Genomic DNA, 25,977 nt, shown 5'->3' with positions numbered 1-25,977 from the left:
TCATAACACTGAAGTTTAAGAGGTCTCCAATTTTTTTACGGACTGGATCTTTACGTAGGCAGGGTAGCCTAGTGGTTAGAGTGTTGGACTAGTAACCGGAAGGTTGCAAGTTCAAACCCCTGAGCTGACATGGTACAAATCTGTTGTTCTGCTCCTGAACAGGCAGTTAACCCACTGTTCCTAGGCTGTCATTGAAAATAATAATTTGTTCTTAACTGACTTGCCTGGTTAAATAAAAAATAAATAAAATATACTGTACATCTTGGTTCCTGTTTCAGTAATAATGATATTAGACCTTCTGATATTAGGCATGTCTGATAATCTACCATTTATATAGGAGTGGTTAAAAAAAGTTTTGTATACTTCCACTGGTATGCCATCCAGCCCTGGAGGTTTCCCAGCCTTAAAGGCTTTAATTGCATCAAGAAGTTCCTTCTCTGTAATTTGGATTTCACATGAGTCTTTCTGTACAGATGTTAATTTTACATTATTATTATGAAAAAGATCCATAAAATTAGTTTCAGTTAGTCAAGATGGAGGAGACTGAAACAAAGACATATTCTTAAAGTACTTTACTTCCTCTTTCAAAATATAATTTGGTGAATAATGCGTGACTCCATCATTTGTAACAAGTTTCAATTAAAAAAAATTGGTAGCATTTCTGTATTGAAGATTGAAAAAGAATTTAGTGCATTCTTCCCCATATTCCATCCAGTTCGCTATATTTTTATAATATATTACACTGGATCTTTCACAGGAATAAGTTCCTCCATTTATTTGTGTTTTCTCCTCTAACTTATTATGTGCCTCTATGTTACAGTTTTTATTGCTATCTAACTGTACTGTTAGTCCTTCAATTTCCTTTTGTTAATATGGACTCTTTTGATCTAAATTGCTTTTGTTTTATAGATGAGTACTGAATTGCATAGCCTCTAAAGACACATTTAAAAGTGTCCCATACAATAATGGGATCTGCTGTTCCTATGTTGTCTGAAAAGGTCCGTTATAAATCCTGTCCTAATTCTAAACATTTTATCATCTAGTAGGCTTTGATTAAATTTCCAATATCCTCGCCCATGTGGAAATTCTGTAAGAGTAAATATGCCAATTATGTGATGATCCGACCGCATTCTGTCCCCTATCAACACTTTTGTAACTTTTGGTTCCAGAGAGAATGACATAAGAAAGTAGTCAAGACGACTAGCTTGACAAAGCCTCCGCCATGTATATCTCACGAGGTCAGGATATTTAAGTCTCCATAAATCCACACATTCCAATAAAGCCATGACATTCATGATTTCCTTAAGTGCCTGAGGGTGATAGTTTGTTGTGTGACTTCTCCTTCTTGCTCCGGGAAGAGTGGGGGATGATACCCCATGGAGTACTCGAACGGGGAGAGTCCAATGGCCGAGCAGGGAAGAGTGTTCCTAGCACACTCCACCCACACCAGTTTCTGGCTCCAGTTGGTGGGGTTAGTAGAGATGAGACACCGAAGTGTCATTTCTATGTCTTGATTGGCTCGCTCCGACTGGCCGTTGGATTGGGGATGAAACCCGGAGGACAGGCTGGCCGACGACATGATAAGGGTGCAGAACGCCTTCCAGAATCTGGACGAGAACTGAGGACCCTGATCAGAGACAATGTTGACCGGGAGTCCATGGATTCAGAAGACGGCTCAGCTCATGGTGCAGCACGTCTCCTTGGTGGACGTAACTTGGGGAGAGGGATGAAATGGGCAGCTTTGGAGAACCTGTCCAGCACTGTAAGGATGGTGGTGTTGCCATCTGACGGGGGGAGGCCAAGTGTAAAAATCCAGGGAAATATGGGACCAGGGGCGATGAGGGACAGGGAGTGGCTGAAGGAGGCCAGATGGAGCTTGCCATGGAGTCTTATTTTGACCACACACCGTGCATGCGGCAAGGAAGGCCGAGACATCAGGAGCCATGGTGGGCCACCAGAAGCATTGTCGGAGGAAAGCCAGAGTTTGACGGGCACCAGGGTGACCGGTAAGCCTGGAGGAGTGAGCCCATTCCAGGACCTGAGACAGGCCGAATCAGGGACGAACATCCGGTTAGCCAGGCCCCCCCCAGAGTTCTGGCGCTTGGCTGGGTGGAGGTATTATAAATTCTTATGATCAGTCCACACCAAAAATGGATGTTCCGCCGCTTCCAGCCAGTGCCTCCACTCTCCCAGCACCATCTTAACTGCCAGAAGTTCCTGGTTCCCAAAATCATAGTTCCTTTCGGAATTGAGACGATGGGACAAGAAGGCACAGGGATGAAGCTTTTGGTCCTGGACAGACCGTTGGGACAGGACGGCCCCCACTCCCACATCAGAAGCGTTGACCTCAACCACAAACTGACAGGCCGGATGTGGATGGATGAGGATGGGGGCTGTGGTGAACCGCTGCTTAAAGTCCACAAATGCCTTGTCAACAGCTTGGGGACCATGTGAACGGTACCTTGGGAAAAGTGAGTGCAGAGAGGGGAGCCGCCAGGGTGCTGTTGCCCCAAATGAAACAGCGTTATAAATTAGCACACCCCAGAAACCGTTGTAGCTGCACCCTGGATGTGGGTTGGGGCCAATCCACCACCGCCCTCACCTTTTCAGGATCTATCTGGACATTCCCTTCAACGATGACGTGTCCCAGGAAGAAGATCGTTGAGCGGTGAAAATCTCACTTCTCTGCCTTCACAAACAATTGAATCTGATCAGCCTGTCAGGAATGGAGATCACCCACCCTGTATATTTAAATATTATCCATAAAACAAGAAGTGTCCCTTAGAATTATATAAATATCAGTTATGCATCATGTTAGCATGAAATCTACTAGCAATCAACAAAAATATATGTGTGGATCCACCGTGGGCTCTGCCACCTCAATCATACTGTCAATCTATCATCAATTCATCCACTCCAATTTATAGAGTTTATTTTGTGATCTCGACAAAACAACGCTTGTTATGTTGTGACCATGAGAAAAATAAGTTGTGATCTCGACATAACGAGGGAATTGATTTTGTATTCATATGTCCTAACTGGACTTCCGAAGAAAATGGATAGGCTATCCTCGTGTTACCCTTTGGTCCCTGCCCATCAACTCCTCTCCAGGCTACTGGGCTTTTGCTGGCAGGGACTCAGGGAGGGATTAATAAATTGACAATGAATGAGGAATCATCTAAGTAAATATGACTGTGAGAAAATCAAAGAAATGCATAATGTTTTTTTAAAAACTTGGTATATTGTTATTTGCTTATGTTGATTTCCTTGAACAATTAAAAAACGCCTTTCTAATTTAACAAGCTTTTTTGTCCTGCACTTGTCGCTGTACCATAGAAAGTCGAAGTGCATGCTGGGGCCTGCGTGAGTTTTTTTTTTTCGGGCGGAGATAATGTTGTTTGTACAAATGGTAGCAAGCAATTTCCATTGATATAAGTTTGTATTGCACGTTTATTGTACAAAATTACTATTATGTGTCCTCTATCATTGTTCAGTTTCATTGACACTAGGCAGCTATTTAATAATTAAGTTGCGTCATCCTTCGTAGTAGCAAATGTGTCATCTAGCTAACGTTAGCCAGCTAGCTTCCCAACCGCAGAGTTAAACCTTTGAAATCAATGTTTTTATACTAACGTTGGCTAAACCTGCCATTACTGGGGGTCATTTCGGAAGGTAGTATTATGTATGAACCATGAACTTTGCTCGTACAAGACATATGCCCAACTGATTTCGACGTTAACAGACTGTAGAGAGACTAGCTAACATTAGCTAGTATCCGCTAGCTAGCTAACAGTGATTGGTTTCCAAGCACCCAAGTCCATCTTGAATAGGCACACAGCTATAACAGAGACAATGGATGAGAGCCCAGAAGCTGCTGTGGACAACGATGACCTTGTTATTATTGTGGAAAACGAGGCAGAGAGCTTGCCAGCTGAAGAGGAGAGGGCGAAACAGCTAGGAGGTAGCCTCGGTCTCATGGACACTTGCCCTGTCTGCAAGTTGAATTTCCATAACAGAGAGCCGAAACTTCTGCCATGCCTCCACTCTTTCTGCAATAAGTGTCTTCCACCTCCTTCAAGGAACTTAGTCAACACTGAACAACGGCGCGACCCGCAACTTCAAGTGGACAGTTCGAAACCACGTGAGATCCGTCAGTTTGTTTATCGGAAAGTTGATTACTGTAGTCCGACTACTAGTCACTGAAGTGCAGGATAATCATTGCAACTTTTCATTAAAACGCAGATTTCTTTTGTAACTTGGCCTTACTGGATTTTCAAAATCGTCTGTCAGATTGGTTGTAAATATTAATAGATGCCTTATTCATTTCTGTGTATGTTATTCCACTGGTTCCAGTCAATGTGATCCGCTGCCCAGTGTGTCGACAAGAATGCTGGGAGGTGGAGGTGCTCGATAACTTCTTTGTGAAGGACTCTGTGGAGGTTCCCAGCAGCACAGTGGAGAAGACCAGTCAGGTGCGTTAATATTGGTTACCAGGAAGGGTCACAAATGGTACGCTCAAATGGGGAGAAAAAAAATTCAGTTGCTGAATCCTTGTCTGGTAAGGTCAGGTAATAAGTGCTTACTGACCGAGACCCAGGACACTTACAGTGCCTTTAGAAAGTATTGATACCCCTTGACTTATTCCACATTTTGTCGTGTTAAAGCTTTAATTCAAAATCGATTTAATATATTTTTTCTCACCCATCTTCCCACATTACCCCATAATGACAAAGTAAAAACATTAAAATTAAATACAGAACTATCTCATTTACATAAGTATTCACACCCTTGAGTCAATACTTTGTAGAAACAGCGATTACAGTTGTGAGTCTTTCTGAGTATGACTTGAAGAGCTTTCCACACCTGGATTGTGCAACATTCGCCCATTATCCCTTTCAAAATTATTCAAGCTCTGTCAAATTGGTTGTTGATCATTGCAAGACAACCATTTTCAGGTCTTGCCATAGATTTTCAAGCGGATTTAAGTCAAAACTTGAACTCTCACTCAAGAACATTCACTGTCTTATTGGTATGAAACTCCTGTGTAGATTTGGCCTTGTGTTTGAGGTTGTCCTGCTGAAATGTGAATTCATCTCCCAGTGTCTGTTGGAAAGCAGACGAAAGCAGATTTTCCTTTAAGATTTTGCCTGTACTTAGCTCAGTTTATTTTTTTGTCCTGGAAAAACTTCCCAGTCCTTAACAATAACAATCATACCCATATCATGGTGAAGCCACCACTATGCTTGAAAATATGGAGAATGGTACTCGTAATGTGTTGTTTTGAATTAGCCTCAAATATAACACTTTGAATGCAGGGCAAAATGTTAATTGCTTTGCCACATTTTATGCAGTATTACTTTAGTGCCTTCTTGCAAACAGGATGCATATTTTGGAATGTTTTTGTTCTCTACAGGTTTCCTTTTCACTCTGTCAATTAGGTTCGTTTTGTGGAGTAACTACGATGTTGTTGTTCCATCCTCAGTTTACCCCTTTCACAGCCATTAAACTCTAACTGTTAGTCACTTTCGGCCTCATGGTGAAATCCCTGAGAGGTTTCTTTCCTCTCCGGCAACTGAGTTAGGAAAGATGCCTGTATTTTTGTAGTGACAGTGTGTATTGATAGACGATCAAAAGTGTAAATATTAACATCACCGTGATCAAAGGGATATTCAATGTCTGCTTTTTTATTTTGACCCATCTACTAATAGAGGTGCCCTACTCTGCGAGGCATTGGAAAACCTCCCTGGTCTTTTGTGATTTTTTTCTGTGTTTGAAATTCACTGCCCAACTGCTAGCAGCATACCACCCTGCATACCACTGCTGGCTTGCTTCTGAAGCTAAGCAGGGTTGGTCCTGGTCAGTCCCTGGATAGGAGACCAGATGCTGCTGGAAATGGTGTTGCAGGGCAGTGATTGGGGACACTGCCCTGTGTAGGGTGCTGTCTTTCGGATGGGACGTTAAACGGGTGTCCTGACTCTCTGAGGTCATTAAAGATCCCATGGCACTTATCGTAAGAGTAGGGGTGTCAACCCCGGTGTCCTGGCTAAATTCCCAATCTGGCCCTCAAACCATCACGGTCACCTAATAATCCCCAGGTCATTGCTGTAAATGAGAACGTGTTCTCAGTAAACTTACCTGGTAAAATAATGGATAAATAAAAAATAAAATAAAAAAACGTGACGGATCTTACAGATAATTGTGGGGTACAGAGATGAGGAATTCATTAAAAAAATCATGTTAAACGGTGAGTCCATACAACTTACGTTACTTGTTAATCTAATTTTTACTCCTGAACTTATTTAGGAGAGTGACAACAAATCTCTATTTAATTAAATTCAGGCTGTAACACAACAAAATGTGGAATAAGTCAAGGAGTGTGAATACTTTCTGAGGGCACTGTATACCATGTGTCACCACTGAAGCATTGCCTTTGCATGGGACTAAAATCATGGATTCACGTAAAGGCAAGTTCTTTCTCATATGTTCTACCTTCCCTATTTCCAGGTGTGTATGAGTTGTGATGACAACACAGAGGCCACGGGGTTCTGTGTGGAGTGTGTGGAGTTCCTGTGTGTGACATGTATTGAGGCCCACCAGCGAGTCAAGTTCACCAGGGATCATACCATACGGCAGAAGGAAGAGATGTCCCCAGGTAGCCTACTCTATGAAAATGTGGCTTTCTGAATTGTATACTGTAAGAAAATAGAATGCCAAGGAAGGTGGTAGGTAGGAGCTGCACAACTAAATCCTATGAAACCGAATCACAAATATGTAGATGGGTAAATGCGTAGTGATTTATTTTCTTCTAGGCTAAATTCTTGTCTTATTCCAGAGGCTGTTGGTGCATCCACACAGAAGCCAGTGTTTTGTGACATCCACAAGCAGGAGCCCCTCAAGCTGTTCTGTGAGACCTGCGACCGTCTCACATGCAGAGACTGTCAGCTGCTCAAGCACAAAGACCACAAGTATGACCACCTTTTACTCACCTTTTATTTATTTTGGAGTGGCGCAGCGGTCTAAGGCACTGCATCACAGTGCTAGCGGCGACTTTTGTCGTGCTTAGCTACCATAAAGGGATACTTTGGGATTTTGACAGTGAGGCTTCCCCAGAGTCAGATGAATTAGTGGATACCATTCTTATGTCTCTGTGTCCAGTATGAAGGAAGTTTATTTCGCAAGCCAATGTTAACTAGTGTTAGCTCAATGACGAAGTCTATGGGCATAAGTATTTTTGTACCTGTGCTTCATGTGTTGGTATTAATCCTCTGTGTAAAGGCGATTTTCAGGTGAACAAAAAGGAGAGCAGTCGTTGATAATATCAATAAAAAAATATATCTGGTTCATTACAGGAATTCAGAGAGATCACCTTCAGGGAGGACCCCTAATTATATATTGATCACACAGCACCGAAGGTTCTGTAAACACAGCCCAAGAGGCTTGTAGGAAGTCACATCAGCTGCTATAGAATCTGTGTCACAGAAAAATTACATTACCAGTGTGCCCTAGACTCAGTCAAACTTGAACCATAACATTCAGCACTGGCAGACATTTGATACTGACAGATAAACAGGTCATAGGTCGGAACATAAACTTATACTCATCAAAAATATAAGTGCAACATGTAAAGTGTTGGGTGTTGGTTTCATGAGCTGAAATAAAAGATACCATGAATTTTCCATATGCACAAAAAGCTTATTTCTCTCAAATTTTGTGCACATTTGTTTACATCCCTGTTAGTGAGCATTTCTTCTTTGCGAAGATAATCCATCCACCTGACAAGTGTGGTGTATCAAGAAGTTATTATTATATTATTATTATATTATTATTATATATTATTATATTATAAGTGGATTAAACAGCATGATCATTACACAGGTGCACCTTGTGCTGGAGACAATAAAAGGCCACTCTAAAATGTGCAGTTTTATCTCACAACACAATGTTACAGATGTCTCAAATTTTGATGGAGCATTCAATTTGCGTGCTGACTGCAGGAATGTCTACCAGAGTTGTTGCCAGAGTTTGAATGTTAATTTCTCTATCATAAGCCGCATAACGTAGAGAATTTGGAATTATGACAAACCTGCCTCACAATTGCAGACCATGTGTAACCACCAGGACCTCCATATTCGGCTTCCTGAAACGGAGTAGTATTTCTGTCTGTAATAAATCTCTTGTGGGTGGTTGTGCCTGGTTCCCCAGTGGGTGGGCCTGGCTCCCAAGTGCCCACCCATGGCTGAACCCCCTGCTCAGTCATGTGAAATCCATAGATTAGGGCCTAATCATTTATTTTAATTGACTGATTTCCTTATGAGCTGTAATGCAGTAAAATTGTTATAGCAGATAGTCTATAATTAACAGGCGCAAAATGACTTAAATATGGTACTTAAACATACGTGATTACCTCCTGTTTCCCTTCCCCAGGGGAACACATCTCCCTGCACATAGTCATGTTTTTTACATATCAATCCATATCACCAGTAAACCAAATACAGGTAAATAATTGCTCAATTTCCCATTACTCTGCATACCTTGTCTCTCCAGTTACCAGTTCCTTGAGGATGCCTACAGAAACCACAGGCAACACCTGGAAAACATGACACATCAGCTCCAGGAGAAGAGGAAAGCCATTGAAGAAGTGTCCAATTGCATCAACAATGGGTAACTTACTTATTACATACACTAAATGTGCAAACATCTACATACCATTTTATGTTATGTACATAGACAAGTTCAATAGCATGATTGACTACAGGCAAACTCATAATTTCCTTTTCTACTTCTATCTTTATTCTTTCAGACTCCAGCAAGTCGATGAAAACCGCAAATCTGTCACCAATGAGATAAAGAAATCAATTTGCAACTTGATCATGGAGATCAACAGAAAGGGAAAAATCTTGGTCAATCAACTTGAGGTATGCTTGTTCAATAGGACATGAGCAATCATGTTGTCATTTCACCACCACATTAAATAATGTACACTTCTGCTAACATGGCTCTAATTACCTATGTGAGCATATTTGTAAGTAGCTTTGTGCTAATCATGGTGGTTGTTTCAGACACTGACTAAGGACCATGAGGTCGGACTGAAGAAACAACAAGAAGATGTCAGCCACCTGACCAGACATCTAGATCACGTCATCAACTTCACCAAGTGGGCCACAGCCAGTCACAGTGGCACAGCTCTGCTGTACTGCAAGAGACTGGTAGGAACCATAACTTTAACTGGGGAGTTGGATTTATTTTGGCCTACCTTTTAAACCCATGAGGGAAAATGTTGACCTAAATTGTTCAGACAGCTCTGTGTGGAAATACTCATTTTAAACTGAATTTGTGATGTTCAAAAGCATTTGAGTGATTCAGAAACCTTTTCTTTCAGATTCTTTGCCAAATCCATTACCTAATGAGGGCCAACTGTAACGCATCCATCGTCCCTCAGAGCTCAGTCCGCTTCCAGTGTCGCTCCGGTTTCTGGGCCTCAAATGTCGACCTTGGTAAGAACGCTAAAACTTCAGTTCTGACCGATACTGTAGGCCGAATCCAAAATAATCCCCATGATTTTAAATGCAGACCTTGTTGAACTAATGTTTGTTCATGTTTCTGTGCATTTCCTAAGGGTCTTTGGCAGTAGAGAGAATCCCTGGTCGTCAGCCCAGTTCCATGCAGCAGGGCTTCCCTCCTGGCCACCCCAGCCAGCCTGGCCCCGGCCCTAGAGGAGAGGGCCCTCCCGGGGCCTTTCCTCCAGGCTCCACCGCCCACCAGCGTGGGAGCACCCTGGCCCAGCTCCAGCTGCAGGTAGAGAAGCTTGCTCAGCACCCCAACAGGGCTGGACAGCCCCCTCCCAATCATTGGTCCTGGTACCAGCAGGGTCTGAAACTCCCGGGGCCAGGTCCAGGGGGCCCACCTCCACAGAGGCCCCACCAGGGGGGTTCTCCATCACAGGGTCCCCCCAATATGGTCCAGATCCAGCAGCCAGGCCGGAGTTACGGACCCCCCGGCCCCCAAACCCATCCCAACCCCAGGAGCCCCACCTCTATGCTGCAAAACGCAGGCTTCCCTCCTCAGGTATGTGTGTGATTCTTTTTTGTTTTTTTTCTAATCCCTTTTTGAAGTTGTAGATTTGCTCTTTGCTGTTAACCGACACGGAGTCACTGAGAACATGCTATTTCAGTTATGATAAAATGGAGACAAGCTGATGCAAAGGAACCGATTATGATTTCTGTTTACTGAGTTGTGTTATTGTCTTTAAAAAAGAAAATTGTAGTAATTGCAAAACTTGTGAAAAATGCTTGCCTCTGTTGTTTGTGCCATATCTCATTCTAGTCTCTAAGGGATCTCATCCACAACTCCAGCTTCCCTCCCAAACCAATGGATGTGCTACAGGGTACCTCCCGCTACTCTCATGCACCTCCTAACACAGGACCCATCAGCACTCAAGCCTCTATACACCAGGTATATGCGGTTTCCTATAAACTGAACCTAAACCTCATTATTTAATGTATTTACATGTATTTTATGTCTCTGGTTGTGTATTTACCACACACAAACAAACACACGAGAAATAGTGTAACTCTTTGGTTGTTGTTCTCAGCGTAACATGATGGAAGCCGCACAACTGAGGAGGAGTGACCCCAGTGGATCTTCATCATTATCCATGCCCAACCCCAGAGCTAGTTATGCTCCGAGCCTAGCCACTGCCTTCCCAGACAGACATGGTAGGCATCTCACCCTCACACTTCCCTCATTTGTTAAAACAAACTTTAAATATAATTAAATCAGCTATTCATGCCCAATCATACATTTCTCAATTTAACCCATTTCTCTTTCTCCCCTCAGCACAAGGAAGACAGAATTCCCCCATGTCCAAATCTTCCTCCTCTGAAGCCAACATAGGGTAGGTGAACCCCTGTATGTACCGTGTGGTTGATGTGTTCCTGGTTGTAATATCTGTGGTTCTGTGTTGAAGGTCTGCTTCCTGGAAGCGTACAGAGCCTCATGCTGCGGCTCCCCCCTCAGCTAAGCGGAGGCGAAGGTCGTCCCCCGGACCAATCATCGTCATCAAGGACGAACCAGAGGACGATGACGAAGTTAGCTTTGTAAGTATGACTGCATGTGTGCTTTTGAAATATGTATATTCTATTCTATACAATAATATATGAACGATAGAATCTCCCTAATGTCTCTTCTATCTTCCAGGTGCAGTCTAGTGTTGGAGCCTCAGCCAGCCTGCCAGACAGCAGTACAGGCATCCAGCCCAAGCCCCAGCAGCAGTCTCTCCCAGCACCCATGTTGGAGCCCCAGCTAGAGCCAGAGCCCCAGCCAGAGCCCCAGCTAGAGCCAGAGGCCTGGCCAGGGCCCCAGCTAGAGCCCCAGCTAGAGCCAGAGCCCCAGCTAGAGCCAGAGCCCCAGCTAGAGCCAGAGCCCCAGCTAGAGCCAGAGCCCCAGCTAGAGCCAGAGTCCCAGCTAGAGGCAGAGGCCCGGCCAGAGTCCCAGCTAGAGGCAGAGGCCCGGCCAGAGTCCCAGCTAGAGGCAGAGGCCCGGCCAGAGTCCCAGCTAGAGGCAGAGGCCCGGCCAGAGTCCCAGCTAGAGGCAGAGGCCCAGCCAGAGACCCAGGTAGAGCTAGAGGCTGACCCCCAACCAGACCGAGAAAAGGCCCCAGGTGTCTCTGAAGATGACCCGAATGAAGACTGGTGTGCCGTGTGTCAGAATGGGGGAGAACTGCTCTGCTGTGACAGATGTCCCAAAGTCTTCCATCTGAACTGTCATATACCTTCACTTAAAGAGTCTCCCAGGTAATTAACAACTACATTTCTATGCACCACTCACAGCTGCACAGTCCTGCCTGCTCTGCCTGTTAAATGTAATACAGCTGTCTCTGAAGGGTGATAAGTGTGCAGTACCTTGTAATATAAACTGGGAATTGTTTACCCCCAAAGAGAGACAAGAGGCTGCAATATTGTGAATTCACTAACCCCCCTGTGTGTGTCTGTTTCCAGTGGTGAGTGGTTCTGTTCGTTCTGTCGTGACCTGGCCAGTCCTGAGATGGAGTATAACCCAGATAGCCAGGGAGAATCACCAGCCATGAAGGAAGAGCCAGGATCAGAGAGATTCCCTCCAGTTGATAAGAGGAAATGTGAGAGACTGTTGCTCTGCATCTACTGCAACGAGTTCAGTACAGATTTCCAGGAGCCTGCCTCACCGTTGGTAAGACTGCAACTACCCTATAGAACATTTTTGCTCTATGATTTTAATTCAATCAATACGATACGACTTTGTCTATCGAGTCAGAAAATTGTCTTAACTCCCAATCCCCAGACACCACACCATTCATTTTGGATAATTTATAACAGTTAAGTAATGATGCTTCCCCCATCTATGTCCAGTCAATCCCAGAGTATAAGGAGCTGATTGAGACTCCAATGGACCTGTCTATAGTGAAGAGCAGGCTGGAGTCTAAGGAGAGCCCACGTTACTGCAGTGCTGAGGAGTTTGTCAAGGATGTCAGGCTCATATTCAGGAACTGTGCAAAGTATTACCAGGTACGGCAAGACTACACAACACACAATATGATGCACTTGGGTTCGATTATGGTGCTTGGTTACAACGCTAGGATTCACATTTTGTTTTTGTATTGGACCACAAAACTGAAAATGCCCTGGTTTCCCAGACACAGGTTAAGCCTATTTAGAATGGACTAAAAGTATGCTCAAAGTCCAGTAGAAGGCTTATTTCAGAAACCAGCCCTAAAATGTGAGAGACACACCACTTGTTTAATTAGAGATATAAGTAGCATACATTGATGTGCTTGTTTTCCTGTTTTATTCTGTGCTTTCGCTTCTGCTTTGCTTGCTCGTTGAGCTCGGGTAGTCGTAAAGTACTTTGTGACGACAACTGATGTAAAAGGGGCTTTATAAAATACATTTGTTTGATTGACAGGCAGACACTGAGGTGGGAGGTGCAGGACTGAGCCTGGAGGAGTACTTTGAAGAGCAGCTCAAGCTCCTCTACCAAGACAGGAGCTTCTCTGGGGGCAGAGAGGAGGGAATGATACCCCCTGTGGAGGATGAGATGGAAGAAGGGATGGAAGATGACGGGATGGCTCCTAACGAAGGGGATATGCCCCCGGTCGAGGACGATCTAACACCTGTTGAAGAAGGGATGCCTTCTATGGAGAAAGAAGGAACGGAAGAGGCTCCTGTAGAAGGAGGGATGGCGGAAGAAGGGATACCTCCTATAGAAGAGAGCATGGAAGAGGAAGGGGAAGAGACTTCTCCAGTGAAAGGAGACTCACCACCTTCTGATGCTACAGAACCAGTAGATCCATCAACAAGGGGTGCATCATCACCCAACCTTCCCAGCAAGGATGCTCCTCAACCCCTCTCCTCAACCCCAGACAACCCTCCCTGCGAGGAGGCCCCCCAACCCCTCTCAGATACCCCAGACAACCCTCCTGACACCAGCCCTGCTGACTCCCAGGACACCAGCCCTGCTGCAGGCTTAGCCATAGAAAATGAGGGGACGACTGAAGAAGTGCGAGACGAAGCAGAAGAGGAATGATTCTTGTTCTTCCACTGTAAATTGGCCGGACAATAAAGCTTTTAGAATTATCTATTGGTTCTGTTGTCTGAAAATACAGGGTGACCTCTTTGCTGCGTCATACAATTTTTTATATGATTTTCAATAATAAATAAAGACACCGAGAAACCTGGGACGTTTAACAGGGTACAGAGATGGGCAATGAATGAACAAATGTTTGTCTTGTTACAAAGCAATGTAGCTACATGTATGAACCGATAATGCACAGACTGTTCTGTCTGCTGGGACTGAGAAGTTACAATCATGCTATAACTGATGAACTTTCTACAATAACAATCATAACACACAAATAATGTCCATTATTATTGATAAGTTGTCTGCCATTTTCCATGTTGGCTTTTGTAAAGATGAATGCCATATAATACTGTATTTAAAATAATGTACGTGATATTATTTATCCAACTCTAAAGAAAAATAACTGCAAAGACAGAACTCCATGAAAACCATAGCCCTACATCACGTCTTAACTCAAAGTTTTTGATAAAGGTCAATCATTTAAACTTCTATGTATAGTTGTGTTATAATTTAGTTCAATTCCAGGCTACTCTTGTACAGAACATTGTTAAGGAGGTATTCTGAAAGGTGGACTCAGCGATATAACAGATGCAAAAGGCAAACAGCATAGTGGGTCAATTTCAGCGACAACTAAGAGCGTGCGGCTCAACTTCTCCGCTGTTTTGATGCCCTGGCTACGGTGAAGTGAACTGTGTATGAGCAGATACTGTGTGAGAGCGAAGTCTTGCATCCGCTCATCTCAGTATCTGCTGTGCTGCTGGTGGCAATGTCATTTTTCTGAGTCTACTTTTAAGACTGTTCACTAGATTACAGGGATGTCAAATGAAAGTGCAGTGTTCTCGAATGGTGCTGCTTGATTTTTGGCATGTAAAGAGAACCAAACTGTAGCGCTCACTTTTTCTTTTTGCATGTTTTCTTGTTACCTGGCTACCCAGACTTGGTCTGGCCACGGACGTTATTTCTTCTCCACTATCAGTCTGGATCTGAGTACCCCCCAAAACCCTTCACCGAATGGGCCAGAGTCAGAACACACGTGGATAAAGCATCCAGTTAGAAAATGTGTAATTGACATTGATACTCTTGATTGGTTAGAGATGATCCAATCGATGAAGACTTTGTTTTGTATCACGCCCCTCATGCCACCACAAGACTTCAATAGATGCAGTAAAGAGGTCACTGGAAAGCAGACTTTGGGGGATTGCAGAAGGTTGCCAGATTGGTGCACAGTCAACAAATCTGATCTAACAAAGTGCATATTCGTCAAATCCGTCATGATTGATGTATTGTAACAGGCCCACTGGTTACTAAAGTCTGATTTGGATTTATTTGGCTGCATAACATTTAGAAGTAGTCCCTTTTCGGTTTAGAAGTGACTGCTAAATGCTAACTCCTGTTGGTATAGCTGGTAGCATACAATAAAACTTGAATTAAACGCTGTCTCAAATATCCACCTGTACCTTTTAATAGCCAGGCAATGGCACACATTTCAGCAAATAAACGCCCCTTTCAAAGAAACGTAGGGTCTAAAGGAATTGTTTACAGAGGTTCCATCAATTACCAAAAACAGCCAACAACTTCCGGAGTACAGACCCCCCAAAAATCGCCCGATCGCCTTCTATTGGCGAAATTAAGGACTGACGAAAATGCACAGTCAAGGAGAATAATGATTCTGTCAAAAAGTTTTTAAAATATTTTTTTTTAACAGAGGCATACTCAGAGAAAAGAAACTTGACACAATGTGTACATGATAACACAGTGTAGGAAATGAAGAAATGTATTAAAATGCTGGAAGTGAATGCTGGAATTAAACAATTAAATATGCAAATGAGCAAAAGCTGTGTGGATTAAGGAAAATAGATGCCTGGCTCATATTGAAGCCTGTCTCAAGTAGACGCCTGTTGTGTTCAGTGATTTAAGCAAATAAACACTGGGCTATTAATTGTGGTAGCTAGCATAGAGAAATCAGTGGTGTTAGTCAAAGTGTTTTTATTTTAGTTTTTTATTTCACCTTTATTTAACCAGGTAGGCCAGTTGAGAACAAGTTCTCATTTACAACTGCGACCTGGCCAAGATAAAGCAAAGCAGTGCGACACAAACAACAACACAGAGATATACATGAAATAAACAAACACACAGTCAATAACACAATAGAAGAGGTCTATATACAATCTGTGCAAATGGCGTAAGGACGTAAAGGCAATAAATAGGCCATGGTAGCAAAGTACTTATAATTTAGTAAATTAACACTGGAGTGATAGATGTGCAGATGATGATGTGCAAGTAGAGATACTGGTGTGCAAAAGATTTAAAAAACAATATGGGGATGAGGTAGGTAGTTGGATAGGCTATTTACAGATGGACTGTGTACAGCTGCAGCGATCGGTAAGCTGCTCAGATGCTTAAAGTTAGTGAGGGAGATATAAGTCTCCAACAGTGATTTTTGCCTTTCGTTCCAGTCATTGGCAGTAGAGAACTGGAAGGAAAGGCGGCCAAAGTAGGTGTTGGCTTTGGTATATATACCTGCTGATATACCTGCTGGAGTGCGTGATACAGGTGGGTGCTGCTATGGTGACCAGTAAGCTGAGATAAGGCGGGGCTTTACCTAGCAAAGACTTATATATGACCTGGAGCCAGTGGACTTCGCCGTGGAGTTCCAGACCTTGGCTGCTGGTGCGGGGTGGAATGGCTCTGATGGACCACTACCGATGCAGCCTCCGGGAGGACGTCCGCAGGGACCTAGCTTGTCGGGACACCACACTCTCCCTCGACGAGCTTATAGACATGTCGATCCGACTGGACAACCTGCTAGCTGCCCGCGGGCGTTCAGAGGGGGTCCTGTCAATTCCACCTCCCAGCCCTCCCGTTCCAACTCCGATGGAGTTGGGAGGAGCTGCATCTAGGGGGACCGGAGGAGGAGGCTCCTCCTGCACCTCCCGGAGAGGACACACTTCGGACCGGTGCTGGAGGAGTCCTCCTGGGAGTCGATATGGCAGGCGGAACACTTCTCGGCCACCCCAGGTGAGTAGGCACCAAACTTACCCAGAGCTCCCTGTTGGTCACATGTTTTTATTTTATTTTTTCCCTGTGTTTTTTCCCTCTCTCCAGCATAAGGCGCTAGTCGATTCAGGCGCAGCTGAGAGTTTTATGGATCGAGGACTCGCCCGTAAGTTGGGTATTCCGTTGGTGCAGATAGACCCACCTTTCCCCGTGCACTCCTTAGATAGCCGACCGTTAGGGTCAGGGCTGGCCAAGGCCTTGATTCCGCTGGACATGGTAACGCAGGGGGATCATAGGGAGCGGATCAGTTTCTACCTTATTGATTCACCTGCGTTTCCAGTGGTGTTGGGGATTCCCTGGCTGGCTATTCACAATCCCCTCATTTCCTGGAGACAGGGGGCTCTTCAGTGGTGGTCAGAGGAGTGTTCAGGTAGGTGTATAGGTGTTTCCATCGGTGCCACGTCGGTGGAGAGTCCAGACCAGGTTTCCACTGTGCGCATTCCCCCAGAATATGCAGATTTGGCTATCGCTTTTTGTAAAAAGAAGGCGACCAAATTACCACCCCATCGACAGGGGGATTGCGTGATAAACCTCCAGGAGAACGCTGCACTTCCCAGGAGTCACGTGTACCCATTGTCACAGGAGGAGACATTGGCTATGGAGACATATGACACGGAATCTCTGAGACAGGGGTACATTCGGCCCTCCATGTCACCCGTCTCCTCAAGTTTCTTTTTTGTGAAGAAAAGGGAGGGAGGAATGCGTCCGTGCATTGATCATAGAGGTCTAAATTTAATCACAGTGGGATTTAGTTATCCGCTACCTCTCATCGATAAGGTGGTGGAATCATTCCACGGAGCGCGGTTTTTCACTAAACTGGACCTCAGGAGCACGTATAATCTGGTGTGGAAAACAGCGTTTAGTACCACATCAGGCCACTGTGAGTACCTCGTCATGCTGTATGGGTTAAAGAATGCTCCAGCCGTCTTTCAATCCTTTGTAGATGAGATTCTCAGGGACTTGCACGGGGCAGGGTGTGGTGGTATACATTGATGACATCTTGATCTATTCTGCCACACACGTCGCGCATGTCTCCCTGGTACGCAAGGTACTTGGGTGACTGCTGGAGCATGACCTATTCGTCAAGGCTGAGAAATGTGTGTTCTCCAAACGAGCCGTTTCCTTCCTGGGTTATCGCATTTCCACCTCGGGGATGGTGATGTAGTGTGACCGCGTTAACGCTGTGCGTAATTGGCCGACTCTGACCACGCTAAAGGAGGTGCAGCGGTTTTTAGGGTTTGCCAATTACTACCGGAGGTTTATCCGGAGTTTTGGCCAAGTGGCGGCGCCTATTACCTCACTGCTGAAGGGGGGGCCGGTGCGTCTACGGTGGTCGGCCGAGGCAGATGGAGCTTTCAACCAGTTGAAGGCGCTGTTTACTGACTCGCCCATGTTGGCGCATCCGGACCCTTCGTTAGCATTCATAGTGGAGGTGGTTGAGTCCGAGGCTGGGGTTGGAGCCGTGCTGTCACAGCTCTCGGGTACGCCACGGAAGCGCTTTCTTTTCTAAGAAGCTGGGTCCGGCGGAGCGGAACTATGATGTGGGGGATCGGGAGTTACTAGCTGTGGTAAAAGCCCTGAAGGTGTGGAGACACTGACTTGAGGGGGCTAAGCACCCTTTCCTCATCTGGACTGACCACCACAATCTGGAGTATATCCGGGCAGCGAGGAGACTGAATCCGCGTCAGGCTAGGTGGGCCATGTTCTTTACACAATTTAGATTTACGATCTCTTATAGACCAGGTTCCCTTAACACTAAGGCCGACACGCTGTCCCGTCTCTATGGGTAGGTTTCTGAGGTCGTATTGCCAGGACCGGCCAGGAGAATGGGCGAGGTACGTCCCATGGGCGGAGTTGGTCCAGAACTCACTCCGTCACTCCTCCACGAACATGTCGCCATTCCAATGCATGCTGGGCTACCAGCCGGTCCTGGCTCCGTGGCATCAGAGTCAGACCGAAGCTCCTTCGGTGGAGGATTGGGTACAGTGCTCTAGGGAGACCTGGCGGGCAGTCCAGGACTCTCTCAAGCAGGCCGGTGGACGGCTGAAGAAGAGCGCTGACCGCCACCGCAGTGAGGCCCCTGTGTTCGCACCAGGGGACAGGGTCTGGCTCTCGACCTGAAACCTGCCCCTCCGCCTGCCCTGCCGGAAGCTGGGGCCGCAGTGTGTGGGGCCATTTAAAGTCCTGAGGAGGATAAACGAGGTGTGTTATAGATTGCAACTTCCCTTTTACTATCGCATTAAGCCCTCGTTTCATGTGTCTCTCCTCAGGCCGGTGGTAGCTGGTCCCCTACAACAAGGTGAGGTGCCGGAGGTCCCTCCGCCCCCTCTGGACATCGAGGGGTCCCTATTCTGGACTCGAGACGCCGGGTGAGGGGCCTGCAGTACCTCGTGGACTGGGAGGGGTACGGTCCGGAGGAGAGGTGCTGGGTACCGGTGGGGGACATTTTGGATCCTTCCCTCTTGAGGGACTTCCACCGCCTCCACCCGGAATGCCCTGCGCCTCGCCCTCCGGGTCGCCCTCGAGGCCGGGGTGGGTGCGCTGCGGGAGCCGTGCGCCAGGGGGGGGTACTGTCATGAATCCCGCCGAAGAGGGTGCCTCTTCCTGTTCGGGTGGCGGTCGTCGTCGCCGGCCTACTAGCTGCCACCAATCCCCTTTTCTGTTTCATTTAGTTGTGTCTGATTAGTTGCACCCTTTTTGTGTTTAGGTTTTGATTGTGGGCTATTTAAACCCAGTAGGCCCGCCGGCTTTGTGCGGGCTTGTTTTTCTGTTTATGGTGTGTGATTATTTTGTGGTATTTATTTTTTCGGTCAGTTTCGTCCTGTTGTTTGAACTGGGTCTTTACGCGCCCTTGTGTGTGTGGCGTGACCGTCTCTCTGGGTTTTTTGGGAAAATAAAAATCCACATCTTGTGAACTACCCTGCTCTCTGCACCTGACTTCTCCACCCACTACTCATAGAAGCCGGTGACAGGTTACACCTTTTGAATTATGAAATGGACCTAGATTATTTTGTATATGTAGAAAAGTATGTTCAGGAATGCCTTGTATATAGTCTACATTTGCTGACTAGGCTTAGCTATATAATTAATTGCTGTTTATTTACCTCCCCTCTTACTCATTTGTCAAAACCTTTCTCACTATGTTCTCACCCCACATACACTTGGCCAGAGCACCCAGAGTACCATTGGCCCACATTGAAGGACTGCTGTCAGGATGGGAGGGGCCGAGCTCTGGGTGAACAAGACTGTACAGTCCTCCCTCTAATCGCTGCCTCTCACATCTGCAGGTAGGTAAAAGTAACACCTGGTTTTCAGGAGGACTGTATGTATGTGCCTGCAACCTGTGTGACCCAGTTTATCAGAGGCCCTTGTTGGTAGGGAAGTACATGAAGAAATCTAGGACAGTCGAGGAATGGTTAGATAATTAGATGTTATAGTGCTAATACTTTATCGGGCATTGTTACTGCATTCATAATGGGATGCACAGAGGCGTAGTTGTATGCCTGTTGAGAGATGATGGCGTCATTAAAATAACTCAACCCCAACCACTCCCCCTGCCAACCCCCATCACTCTTCCTCTATCACCTCCCACTACCACCCACTCCCCTACAACCCCCCACAACCCTCAACCCAGTTGGGCAGATTGCCACATAGACCCCATGTACAGGACCTAATTGTCGCCATGGAGCCCTCCTAAGGGACCACCGGCTGGGTGCCTGTAAAAAGCTCTGTGGTAGGAGGTGAAAATTGCAGTGGGGAAGACACCTAGAGCACACATGGTAACGGCCTTTTTCTGACTGAAGACAGCATCCTCTCTCTCAATCACCTTCCTCCTTGTTTACTTACTGTAGCTCCTCTTCCTCTACAAGATATACCAATACAGCTTTTTCTTCCATCCTCACTCACGTGTCTCTGAGTCTACCCTTTTAATGAACGACTGAACTCATCGATTTCCCATGTTTTCCTGTTGCTCCTTATGAAAAATGTGATTTCAATCTTGGGGGTGTGGTTCGATGTGGCAGCTACTTATGCTTGTTCCCCATTAAACACCATAGGGAACAAAACCAGTATCACATCCTCAAAATAGTCAGAATGAATCTAAGATTAAACAAGAAATCAATAATAAATGTTGACGTTTTTTTGCCGAGGAGGCTTTAGTCACGCAATTTTAGCTTAGGTGTTTGGTACAGTACTTCTCCAAAAGAAATGTGTGACCTCTTGCCTTATGTTAACAAAGTCTGATCTGCTGCGCTGCTGGGCAGGTCTGTCTCACTGTCTGTGTGTTCTGTGGAACAATCTGATAGAGCGCAAACCACCGCAGCTGTTTATCCTGTGTTAGTGGGCAAGTGGGCTGTTTTTCCTGTATTAGTGGGTATTGTCAAAATCAAACCTAACCCTCAAGTAAGTCGTGACAAACTCTTGTACTCAAATCTCACAAAACTCAGTTTTGGAAGATACTACTTTATGACCAAAATTAACCTACTTGCACCTTTTAGTAAATTTTGTGACTGGAATAAATGTTTCTGACTGATGTCGATGTCACTTGTAGCTTTCAACAATAGAAGTTGGTTCTCGAGTTCAGATGTCAAGTGCCGTTTTCAATGATTGAAATAGGTTGTCAAATTCAGTTATGCTTTAATGCATACGTGTCTACTGTACATGTACTGGCATTTTGAGATACATACTGTGTAAGTAACATTTTAGATACATGCCCTTTCTCTTCCCCATCTCCCCTCCTCTCAGATGTGTTGTGACTGCTGTCTGCTGGGCTTGATGTCTGCTAGCATGGGTAATGGCTGTGAGCTGGCCCCAGACCTGGGAAAGCAATGTCAGCACAACAAGCCTGCTGCTGGGGCTCAAGGTAACCTAGTGCTACAGCAGTGCTTACCAAATGGTGCTCCAGAACCCAAGTGGCTCAGACCCAAATGGTGCTCCAGAACCCAAGTGGCTCAGTCCTAAATGGTATGCCAGAATGACCCATGTGGCTGTGTCCAAATTGTGTCCTAGACACAAAAAAAAACGTTTTGTGAACCATTAGTCTAACAGACTGTTACCTGCTAGTGCGAACAATATTTGGTTCTGGGTTCTGAGATTGGCTGCAATAGGTTCGTTCACCTCAGTTTATCTAAAAACATATAGCCTATTAGCCATACAATTGTACTGTTATTCCCCTGATAGGGAAGAAATATGAGAAACGATTCGCACTGACACGTAGCATAAGCGACTGTTCAGTCAGTTATAATGATGAATTGCATACAATCATCAACTCTTTACATAGATCTCTTTTCTCAAATTATGTAACGTTCACATTTCTATTCCTAGTTATGACTAATCAAGCTCCGCACACACACATCAATGGAGCACACAGTTGATCATATTATCACATTTGCGTTAATTAATTGAATATTACTTACGATTCTCCATACATATCAGTGATGGTAAAAAAAGGTGGGTAAACTATAAACTTCAGCGGGTGATTTGACATAAGACGAACAACAAATGTATTGTTTGCATTTTGTTGTATTTTAATATAGGCCTATAGGGAAGACAGGCCATGTGTAGATGTTCATATTGAAACATATCTTATTGTTGTAAAGTTTCAAACTCGTTTGATAAGATTGGTTCAAGAGAGTGGTGAATGTGCCCCATGCACTGCAGCCCACAGAGCTTGGACCCCAGGTTTATATCCTCACCTCCTGAGGATGCCCTTGTTAGATACTGATATCCCCCCATACCAGGCTAGGAAACAGAAAGTCCTCACAATCTCTATATGTCAGGTATAGTAGTTAGAGTGTATCTAGCTGTTCACATTCGGGTATCTCAGTCAGCGCAGGAGGGATTTTCAGAATTGGAGAGTAGAGTTGGTAGTGTAGTAATATGTGATAACTGATGACATAACAACTGAACTAACATGTACATGTTTGTGTGTGTGTTTAGTAGGATCCACCAAGTGTTCACATTTGTGTGTGGGCAAAGGCACATGCGCTTGCTTCGATGGCTACAAACTCAAACCAAACCAACACAACTGTGAGGGTGAGTATGTAGACCTATGCAAAAATGGTACATCCCTAAACATATAGAACATGTGACTCATCATAGGCTAGAATACAGTCAAGCAATGAGACATGCACATTAGTGGTTAGCTGTTTATTTACCCACACCTGTCCGCAATTGCGAATAACCCATCCGCAACCGCCCGACTAAAAATCTGAGGCCTGGGGTGCAATATTGCTTTGTTGCCTGATTTAGATGTTTTTCTACGTATCATTTTCTAACATTTTGGTAGGCTATTTCTTTGTCAACTTGTCTATAATTGTAACGGCAGATTTCCTCCTCTTCGTCTGAAGAGGTGTAGCAAGGATCGGACCAAAACGCAGCGTGGTAAGTGTCCATATCGTTTATTATAAAACATAAACTGAACACTAAGAAATACAAAACAATAAATATGAACGAAAATCAAACCAAAACATTGGTGACAAACACAGACACGGAAACAAACACCCACAAACCAACAGTGAAACCCAGGCTACCTAAGTATGATTCTCAATCAGAGACAACTAACGACACCTGCCTCTGATTGAGAACCATACTAGGCCGAAACAGAAACCTAAAAATAGAAACACAAAACATAGACTGCCCACCCCAACTCACGCCCTGACCATACTAAATAAAGACAAAACAATGGAAAATAAAGGTCAGAACGTGACAATAATAAGATGCATTCAACTTCTCTTCTGCCATTATACGTTGCCATAGAAGACTATATAAACCATTGCTGATTCTGATTCCACGCTTCAAGATTGCTTCGATCACGTGGACTGGGATGTGTTCCGCATTGCGTCAAACAACAACATTGATGAATACGCTGATTCGGTGAGCGAGTTTATTAGCAAGTTGCTTCGGCGATGTCGTACCCACAGCAACTGTTAAAACATTCCCAAACCAGAAACCGTGGATTGATGGCAGCATTCGCGTGAAACTGAAGACGCGAACCACTGCTTTTAACCAGGACAAGGTGACTGGAAACATGACCGAATACAAACAGTGTAGCTATTCCCTCCTCAAGGCAATCAAACAAGCTAAGCGTCAGTATAGAGACAAAGTAGAGTCGCAATTCAACGGCTCAGACACAAGAGGTATGTGGCAGGGTTTACAGTCAATCACAGACTACAAAAAGAAAACCAGCCCCGTTGTGGACCAGGATGTCTTGCTCCCAGACAGACTAAACAACTTCTTTGCTCGCTTTGAGGACAATACAGTGCCACTGACACGGCCCGCTACCAAAACCTGCGGACTCTCCTTCACTGCAGCCGACGTGAGTAAAACATTTAAACGTACTAACCCTCGCAAGGCTGCAGGCCCAGACGGCATCCCCAGCCGCGTCCTCAGAGAATGTGCAGACCAGCTGGCTGGTGTGTTTACGGACATATTCAATCAATCCTTATCACAGTCTGCTGTTCCCACATGCTTCAAGAGGGCCACCATTGTTCCTGTTCCCAAGAAAGCTAAGGTAACTGAGCTAAACGCCTACCGCACCGTTGCACTCACTTCAGTCATCATGAAGTGCTTTGAGAGACTAGTCAAGGACCATATCACCTCCACCCTACTTGACACCCAAGACCCACTCCAATTTGCTCACCGCCCCAATAGGTCCACAGACGACGCAACCACACTGCACACTGCCCTAAACCATCTGGACAAGAGGAATACCTACGTGAGAATGCTGTTCATCGACTACAGCTCAGCATTTAACACCATAGTACCCTCCAAACCCTGGGTCTCGACCCCACGCTGTGCGACTGGGTACTGGACTTCCTGACAGGCCGCCCCCAGGTGTTGAGGGTAGGTAACAATATCTCCACCCCGCTGATCCTCAACACTGGGGACCCACAAGGGTGCGTTCTGAGCCCTCTCCTGTACTCCCTGTTCACCCATGACTACGTGGCCATGCACGCCTTCAACTCAATCATCAAGTTTGTGGACGACACTACAGTGGTAGGCTTGGTTACCAACAACCACGAAACGGCCTACAAGGAGGCGGTGAAGGACCTCGGAGTGTGGTGTCAGGAAAATAACCTCACACTCAACGTCAACAAAACAAAGGAGATGATCGTGGACTTCAGGAAACAGCAGAGAGAGCACCCCCCTATCCACATTGACGGAACAGTAGTGGAGAGGATAGTAAGTTTTAAATTCCTTGGCGTACACATCACTGACAAACTGAATTGGTCCACCCACACAGACAGCATGTTGAAGAAGGCGCAGCAGCGCCTCTTGAACCTCAGGAGGCTGAAGAAATTCAGCTTGTCACCAAAAGCACTCACAAACTTTTACAGGTGCACAATCGAGAGCATCCTGTCAAGCTGTATCACCGCCTGGTACGGCAACTGCTCCGCCCACAACCGTAAGGCTCTCCAGAGGGTAGTGAGGTCTGCACAACGCATCACCGGGGGCAAACTGCCTGCCCTACAGGACACCTACACCACCCGATGTCACAGGAAGGCCATAAAGATCATCAAGGACAACAACCACCCGAGCCACTGCCTGTTCACCCCGCTATCATCCAGAAGGCGAGGTCAGTACAGGTGCATCAAAGCAGGGACCGAGAGACTGAAAAACAGCTTCTATCTCAAGGCCATCAGACTGTTAAACAGCCACTACTAATATTGAGTGGCTGCTACCAACATACTGACCCACTTTAATATGGGAAAAATTGATGTAAAAAATATATCACTAGCCACTTTAAACAATGCCACTTAATATAATGTTTACATACCCTACATTACTCATCTCATAAGTATATACAGTACTCTATACCATCTACTGCATCTTGCCATCTTTATGTAATACATGTATCAATAGCCACTTTAAACTATGCCACTTTGTTTTCATACCCTACATTACTCACCTCATATGTATATACTGTACTCAATACGATCTACTGCATCTTGCCTATGCCGTTCTGTACCATCACTCATTCATATATCTTTATGTACATATTCTTCATCCCTTTACACTTGTGTGTATATGGTAGTTGTTGTGAAATTGTTAGGTTAGATTACTCATTGGTTATTACTGCATTGTCGGAACTAGAAGCACAAGCATTTCGCTCCACTCGCATTAACATCTGCTAACCATGTGTATGTGACAAATTTGATTTGATTCTGACCTCATTAGGGGCATGGTTTAGTTAATGTGCAAATGACATGAAAAAACATTATCTTGTTAGAAGACTAAAATCAGTGAGGTGTCTGTGTCCCAAAAGCATTTGATGATTGGCGTGTAGGCTACAGTTATAGGCCCTGAATA

General features: G+C 45.1%; 1 protein-coding gene across 2 annotated transcripts; it reads left to right on the top strand.

Moving 5' to 3' along the window:
• Positions 1-3,340: 3,340 nt before the first annotated feature.
• LOC118366095 (transcription intermediary factor 1-alpha-like) lies at positions 3,341-15,407 on the top strand. Of its 2 annotated transcripts, none has more exons than XM_035748464.2 (17): positions 3,341-4,141; positions 4,354-4,472; positions 6,505-6,652; positions 6,833-6,965; positions 8,545-8,661; positions 8,801-8,915; positions 9,060-9,206; positions 9,380-9,494; positions 9,617-10,065; positions 10,324-10,452; positions 10,592-10,715; positions 10,837-10,894; positions 10,967-11,096; positions 11,197-11,792; positions 11,997-12,204; positions 12,384-12,539; positions 12,937-15,407. In XM_035748464.2, exons 1-17 carry the CDS (start codon positions 3,853-3,855, stop codon positions 13,555-13,557), a joined length of 3,654 nt encoding a protein of 1,217 aa, XP_035604357.1. In that variant the 5' UTR covers positions 3,341-3,852; the 3' UTR covers positions 13,558-15,407. The 2 variants fall into 2 exon arrangements, with proteins under 2 accessions (XP_035604357.1, XP_035604356.1); XM_035748463.2 differs by having other exon boundaries at positions 3,341-4,150.
• Positions 15,408-25,977: the final 10,570 nt, after the last annotated feature.

The sequence above is a fragment of the Oncorhynchus keta genome, chromosome 33 (genome assembly GCF_023373465.1).
Source record: "Oncorhynchus keta strain PuntledgeMale-10-30-2019 chromosome 33, Oket_V2, whole genome shotgun sequence".
NCBI lineage: Eukaryota > Metazoa > Chordata > Actinopteri > Salmoniformes > Salmonidae > Oncorhynchus > Oncorhynchus keta.
The sequence above is the reverse complement of the archived record's forward strand: the minus strand, read 5'-3'. Positions and strand labels throughout refer to the sequence as shown.

Coding starts and splice junctions, on each gene's coding strand:
- LOC118366095 (XM_035748463.2), top strand. CDS start 3,853: ATGGATGAGAGCCCAGAAGCTGCTGTGGACAACGATGACCTTGTTATT. Junction 8,662..8,800: donor TCCAATTGCATCAACAATGG/GTAACTTACTTA, acceptor TTATTCTTTCAG/ACTCCAGCAAGTCGATGAAA. Junction 10,716..10,836: donor TGCCTTCCCAGACAGACATG/GTAGGCATCTCA, acceptor TTCTCCCCTCAG/CACAAGGAAGACAGAATTCC.